Raw genomic sequence first — 7616 nt, 5'->3', positions numbered from 1 at the left:
CCCTCATGCCAGCAGTGGCGTAAGCAAACCATTGCAGGGTTGCACCTTTACAAAGGTAAATGTAACCGCGCGGTGACTTAGGCCGCCGTGCCGTTTGAATTACGAGGCTCTCAGGAGGAGTGGCCCGCCGAGACAAGACAAAAATGGACAAATGTGATTAAAAATAAATACACGAGAGATAATGATGAGAGCTGGAGACCGGAAGCACAGATCAGTGGGGTCACATGTAGAGACATGATGACACCCCAGCACATTTTGTGACCCGCCTAAAATTAGTGATGTATATTAATTCACCGTGAATAACCAAACTAATAAGAGATATGCATTGTAATTTATATTAATAGATTAGCCCCCCTCTGGTCTTCGCACCTGATTGGCTCACAAGTGACATCACATTTATCCCTCTAAGACTGAATCAGGAGGATTTCTCCACAGCTCTGGCTGTCACCTGATGAAGCTGGTTGTAATTACCGGCTAAACGTCACGGCACTTGAATTGTAAATGTTGTGGGTTTACTCTCCACAACACACCGGTGTGCTGAACTGGTAACAAATTGGCACGTTTTGTTTACGTGACAAACCTCACTAAATGTGTGTCGAGTGGTGGCAGGTTTAACGACATTTAAAGTGATCTAACCCAAAAAAAACCTGTTATTGTGGATAACAGTTCAAAGACGCCTGCTTGAGCGGACCTGTGCGGTGCGGGGGGTCAGCTGCAGCAGGGAGCTTGGTTGCAGACGCAGGGTGTGCTCGTCCAATAGCTGTGCCTGCAGGAAGACGGCCATGCTCCGTGCCGCCAGTCGGAACCTGCAACGACAAAATTGGCGCGTTCACCACCGCGCTACCAAAGATACCTTGCCACCGTGTCGCTGCAGCTGCTGTCCGTTAGCACAGCCGCGATTCGTGGGAGATAGGTGTGCAAACCCCTTTCCGACCCTCTCACTTTTCTTTATGCAAACGTGCCTTGTTGTGTGTTCTCTGTTACCTGCTAAATATCTACTGTGACGCGGATGGCAGTGAGTGGTTGGTCATCAAGCTGTTACGTCTATTAAACATGTTTTGTCTGCTGTTCAGAGCAGGTTACCCTCTCTCAAAATATTGACTAATTTTCCACTTTCTGTTCTCAAGTTGTAAGCAGAATTGCAAATCTCTTAAGAAAATCAATCTTCGAGCAGCATAACTGACAACCAGTGAGTGGAAAGATTCTTCCTTGGCAAAACTAATTTGATGTATCATTAGGCTGCAAAGATATGGGTCGTCACGGCCAAGCATCCCTCCAAGGTTGGTAAAATTGAGACTACTTTGTGTGTATGTGTTGTTCTGTGGATAGATGTGTTGTTCTGTGGATAGACGTGCCATTTTCATAAGTGGAAGTTCAACCCTACCTAAGCGCATGGAGGAGGAAACCATAATTTTCTGTGTCTTTGCAGAATGAGTAAAAACTGCTTCACCAATCGTGCTCTATGCGCTGGGCCAGGACTTGCAGCATCGTTGCAGGAAAATACAGTTTGCCTCCAGACCCCTGGGGGCTCTGGGCAACTTGATTAAGATTGATCAATAGCAATGAGCAGAGAATGACCCCGGAACTTGCCTGGGCGACAGCGGGGACTTGTGACCCAGACGCAGCACCCCGAGCAGACCCGACATGACTCGCTCCTCGGCCAGCTGGGTTAGGGAAGACACGAGGCTTCGGAGGACACGAGCCATCTCTCCCAGCGGCAGCTTCTTGTTGTGCAACAGCTGCAAAAGCAGCAGTTCCAATGCTTTGTGCCACCACAGCAGCAGCTTGGGCTCTTGGGACATAGTCCTGGGAGAGGTGGACAAATAGACGGAAGAATGGACAAACGATTGAATGGATAGACAAATGGATAGCTGGATGAACAACGATGAAAAGGACAGATGGAAAAACAGGCAGATAATCACAGATGGAGAGACAGACGAGAGAACGGCTGAATGGACAGATGGACTTTTGAACAAATGGAGAGTTGGAAAGATGAATGAATGAACGGATCAATTAAGTAATTCATGCAACTCCTACCACAGACAGACAGATATATGTTTTGCCCCTTGCCACATAAAATATAAACACAAAGCTATAGAACACTTACATTACTTGCTCTATTAATTTGTCAAATAAAATCACCAATTGCAGTTGTATTCCACATACTAAAGATGACTGAGATTGTTGTTTGTCATTATCAATAATGATCTATCCATTGCTAGATTAAGGATTCCCCAATTCGTTTTAATTGATCACAATCCTAGCTCCTGCAATCGAGCCGTTTTCATCATTCCGCCTCCAAGGTCAACATCATCTGGGCATGTTCCCTGCTACCACTGGTACTCCACCATTAGTCTTGATCATTGGCCATCATCCCTACTAGCATGGTGTCTCACCAAAACCAACTTATTTTCTTGACAGTGAATATATGATGTCTCCAACTTGCGCATGTCCTCCGTTTCACATGTTCCTCCTGTCTCTCGGCATAATTAAAAACACGCTCCAATATCCCACCGCCGCGGCGCCTCAAAGAAGATATGTGAAGTGATACTCTTGTGTGACTTCACCATCGAGCCTTTTTCTAACACGGGGTGATGCACCACTTGCTGTGAGAGGGAATCGTTTTCGTCTCGCGAGATAAAGCCGACTGTCATTCCCTGACAAGGTGGCACACTTCTCTCTGCGAATGCTGCCAACTGAAATGTATTCATTCCACGGCATGAGGCCGAAAAATAAAATAAATGCTTAATAAAATGAAAGCTTAAACATTGAGTCTGCACAGTGATGTGAAGCCAATAGATACTGCACAGGGTCAAACGGCAGACTTGCAGAGTTCTCACAGATGCATTTCCCAGCTAAAAATCAATGTTTGGCTTCAATTTGTGCATCGGACATTCCTTTGTGGGGCACTTCAAAGTGTCATTATTCACGGTCGTGCATTCCTCCAGGACAGAATGCATGCGTTCAAGAATTCAAGCAAGGCATCTGAACAATACTCGTGTATATATTTACAGCCGTTTACAAATAGCAATGCACGAATAGTGCAAAATAGTAATGGTATTCCCGACTTGATGTGTTAGACTTTAGGTGGTCCCAACAACAACACTGTTATACAACTCGCAACTCTAGAGGGGATTGCGAGTTAAAATTCCAGCTCATAGTGCCAATAAAACAAGCACCAGTTTGCGAAACATCAACAGTGATTGTCATGAGGTCTGACTGGCCCTTGCCATAGCATTGCGGAAACTACACCTCTGGCTCAGGGCCACCAATAGATGCAATGAGCACTGCCCAACGTTGACTGAGCATGGAGATACCACTTTGACTGAAAACTGCAGGGTGATATTTTATGGTACTGTCAATAGTATTTTCTATCAATGGCAATTTTAGGAGTTGATCGATAGCCTCTGTAAAGAGACTCACAAATACATCTTAAATCTGGGCTCTCGGTTACAAGGACGTATACCATCGTAATGGGTTTCAAATTCCCCTGTACGTGCTGGGCTCCATGGACTAATACGGAGAGGTTCCAAAGCATTCATTGCGCATCCTGACGAAGCGTCTTCCTCACAAACTCAAACATTATGTAACTAAGTTTTACAAGGTGAGGCCCAATTTACTCTATAATTCTTTTCCAGAAGTGACCTGGCCACAAATGATAGCTCAAAGAAGTGGCTCATCACGTAGAAATTTATAGCAGCCAAAATACTCTAAATGCATGTTTATAAATGTGGAGCGAAAAACTGGAGGATCTAGTGAAAAATCCACTCGATCATGGAAAGAACATGCAAACTCCAAATACACAGACGCTAGGGTCGGGATCAAACCCACAACCTCCTGCATACCCGGTGAGGGAGATAACATCTTGCCACCGCGGCGGCACACATTTTCACAACAACATGCAGGAAGCGAGCCACACAACGTCACGACGCTGCCCGGCTCCCTTACTTGGGCACGGCGCGCGCGATCCACCCCACGACCTGCAACAGCAGCTGCATCTCGTAAACCAGCGTCGTCTCGTTGCGGTGCTGCAGCTGCAGCAGATGGGCGTGCAGCGTGAGGAACGCACCCAGCGACATGCACTCGTCTACAAACGCCTTGAGCGTCAGCTCGGGCATGTGCAGGGCGGAGAGTACGGGCGCCCAAGCCTCGCTCCCCTGCGCCGCCTGGATGCCTGTGGGTGGACAGAGGTGGGGATGTTGTCAATGGAGGGGCGTTCGTTGGTGAAGCGCCCTGGCCCCCCATATGGACGCCCTCGGAACTGGTGAATTGTGCAAAGAAAGAATTACGACGATTATGTTGATGGATAGATCAGAATCAGAATCTTTATTTAGACTGGAGGAATCCGATGAGCTATGAAGCTCTTTTTCACCAATTTGCAGTAGGTGAAATAATGATGAATAGATAATAACGGTGGCAACAGTGATGATGTTGCGATAACGAATTAAAGATCGATGGTGGTGGTATTGGTAGTAGCGAAGGTGACAACGATGATGACTGCGACGACAATGGTGACAATTACAACCACACGTGGGTTGGAGCCACAGTGGGGTGGGTACCTGCAAAGTGTGCAGCGATGCTGGTCTCAACGAGCTCGGCCATGTGCCGCACGGACGCCAGGCTGCGACAAGCAGCAGTGAGTACGGGCAGCACGAGTGGGCTGTGTGGGTGCCCATCGAGCCACGCGGTGAGGCCGTTCACGAGGGGCGCTGCCTTCTCCAGGCTGCCCTGGTTCAGCAAAACCAGCAGCTCCACCACCAGTTGTGTGTGTATGGTATACAAGGTCTGCACGTCCAAGCCTGCCAGACAAGGAGTGCGGCCAACCAGAAGGCGCAGGTGTTAGCACCGGGCGTGGTGGCTGTGCGCTTGTGGGGCGAGTGGAAGCACAGTGGTTAGCGTACCGTGCTACGAACCTGACAACTCGAATATACTTCCAATTCACGGCCAACATCAGTGCTCAATATTTTCACCAGTTATTTGCCTACTCTAGGTCGAGGGAATATATTAAGTGGCCAGGCGTGATGCTAGCCACAGGCGTGGTGCTAGGCGTGGTGGTAGCCACACCAACTCCTTGCATGCCGTGTTGGCCTTCATAGGTGCTCGCTAACAGCACTTACCCTAATATTCTGTGAAGGCTATATGTGGGATCTTTTTGTGTGATTGTGGGGCGAGCAGGAGTGCAATGGTTCGTGCAACCTGAGTTAAGTTCTCACACATGGCTAGCATTAATCGCCAGTTACATCTGAACCAGGCGAGTTTGTGTGTATCTGTGCATGCACCTCTGTGTTTGTATATCTCTGTGTGTATGGCCATGTGGCAGTGAGGTGGTGGTTTCCAATCTGTAAGCTCTTTCCATTACACATTATTGCTTGCTCTCCAGGTCAGGTCACACTCTCTTACAAAAGCCAATTTTGCATTTGGAAAGGGGATGCTTTTTGCACAGCTTATGGTGAATTGCTTATCCTTGTACTAATTTTGGTTCTTGAGCTAGAAGCGGAGTAGTAATACTTCTTCAAGAAATAACTAAGAGTATAACTTACAATCAGCGAGTGTAAAAGCTGACCATTGACAAATTAGATCGGGAAGTAACGACTTACAATTCATTGACTAAAACCAACTCCTACTCTCACAATGCGGTGATGCACAATGAGGCAACGCAGTTGTGGCTTGCTTATCCTTGCACTTGCTTTCGTTCTTGAGCCATCGGCGAAACAACAACAATCACGAAGCCCTTTGCTGGGTCTGCTGCGCCTTATAAAAAAAACGTTAATAAACAAAATAAAATTAAACAAGACGCTATTTGTACGGCCCTGTTAGGTCAGGTTCCCGGCCGCCAACTCATTACCTGGTGGAGCGAAATTCTGGACGTCCTCCAGGAGGCCGGTGAGGGCGGCGGCGGCGTTGGGGTGAGCGATCTCCTTGGAGAGCAGCCCCACCAGCAGCTTCACGTACGCCCGGCACTTGGGCAACGCGTCCTACACGAACCACGTGGCCACGCGGCAAAAAAAAGGTCAGCGACCTCGTTAGCAAAATAACACTGGGCCCAATTTGGTTAATGTGAATAACATGTTTTGTTTAAAGGTCAACTGTAGAACAAAAGAGGTGTGTTACCATACAGGGAGGAAGTTAGCGGCGTGACGACGAGAAGATTGACGCCAGAGTAAGCGACTTTGTTTGACCGGGTAATATTATTTAGTCTACTTGGGAAATTTTACAAAGTCGACCCGGTCAAGTTGGCCATACAATTAAAACGAAGGTATAACGCAAGCAAGCAAGGTATTTAAAGTTACCATAAATATAGGGGCAAGGTACAACGAGGTAATGAAAGATGTTAATTATAATTTACAAAGTCATAAGAACACATACACATGCAAATAAAATGACAATAATCATTCCAGTCACTGGATTGCAAAGAGTAGTCATTTACAGAAGGTGAAGTGAATAAAGTAACGACACCACAAAAGAAAAAAAATGTTCCAGGGTGTCTGTAGACTCGCGTTGGATATTGCAGTGACATCTACATTCAAATAGCTTCTGGACCAGAGCATTGAAGGTAGGCAAGGTCATGAGGTCTTTAAGATTTTAATTAGAGGCTGACAACATGGGATGCAGTGACACAAAAGGCATGCATGGTTGGTACAGAGGTGGGGGTTGTGAATAAGTGGCACAGAGAAGCTCTTTCATCCAAAAATCGAGCAAGAGAATGGCTGACGATAATATGTTTGTACGAATAAAAAAAGTATAACAAAATTATTCTACGAATGCGGTGCTTTACAGGCAGAGTTGTGCCTCTCAGTTACTGATTTGCCAGATGGAGTACAGCAAGTAGGTTCCTGAAATAGTAGAGTTCCTCAGTAAATTCTCTCCAACTTCTTTTGGGCAAACACTCGGCAATTTTACGATTTTTCTTTAATGATTCAGGGCCCCAATTCGATTCAGGAATTGGTAGCTTTTTCACATTTAACATGTTCTTTAAGCCACAATGAACATATAAATAATCGCATGAACGATGGAGTGAATGGGGGGGGCAGGGGAAAGACGACACATCTGTTGCGGCCGCACGCCGGCACCTACGGGGTGTGGGCAAGTTCCCGGTGCGAGCCCTGCGGCCGCCTTGAGCACGGGCAGGAGGCGCGAGGCTGCGTCCCCGGGTGCGCCCAGCACCAGCGATGCCTGGAAGTGGTCGCCCACGTACTTCGCCACCGACTCGTATGCGGCGGGATCCACCAGCTGCCAGGGGAAAGCGGCTGCCTGCGCCATCAGGATCGGCAGGGGGCCATCCTGCGGGGTGCGGGTGAGGTGAGGTTAGCAGGGGGGGGGCCACCGTTTTTTGGATATGTTGAACTTCTTTAGCGCCGTACGTAGCCAACCGTGCTCATCGGAGGTGCTAATCGGAGGACGCGGCCCAAAATAGTCGCCGGGTGGTGTTTGTTGAATTATAGTTGCGGACGCATCATCGCATTATAATTTTCACCTGTTCGGGTACTCTTCTGGGGCCTGGCTGCCGCAAGGCATCTTAATGCGTGGACTCTCATGGCGCTTTCTAATCGCTACGTTTGATGTGGCGGTGTAGATATGTGGTTGGTGACTGTCGGTGGTGGTGGTGGTTGGGTCAG

The 7616-nt window shown here is 47.7% G+C and overlaps 1 protein-coding gene across 2 annotated transcripts in view; it reads right to left on the bottom strand.

Annotated features, from left to right (window-relative positions):
* EPG5 (ectopic P-granules 5 autophagy tethering factor) overlaps nt 1-7616 on the bottom strand; it is a 46799-nt gene that overhangs the window by 950 nt on the left and 38233 nt on the right. For both annotated transcript variants that reach the window (XM_032953565.2, XM_032953566.2), the window contains exons 39-44: nt 7075-7281; nt 5846-5975; nt 4560-4799; nt 3949-4174; nt 1591-1806; nt 692-806 (exon numbers count right to left, since the gene is read on the bottom strand). In XM_032953565.2, the coding sequence (XP_032809456.2) occupies nt 692-806; nt 1591-1806; nt 3949-4174; nt 4560-4799; nt 5846-5975; nt 7075-7281 (1134 nt within the window). The remainder of the gene's footprint in view (nt 1-691; nt 807-1590; nt 1807-3948; nt 4175-4559; nt 4800-5845; nt 5976-7074; nt 7282-7616) is intronic.

This window comes from Petromyzon marinus, chromosome 13 (assembly GCF_048934315.1).
Source record: "Petromyzon marinus isolate PM22_M1 ecotype Great Lakes invasive population chromosome 13, UKy_Petmar_22M1.pri1.0, whole genome shotgun sequence".
In the NCBI taxonomy this organism is placed as follows: Eukaryota; Metazoa; Chordata; class Hyperoartia; order Petromyzontiformes; family Petromyzontidae; genus Petromyzon; species Petromyzon marinus.
Note: the sequence above shows the minus strand (reverse complement) of the source record. Positions and strands in the feature narration are given on the sequence as shown.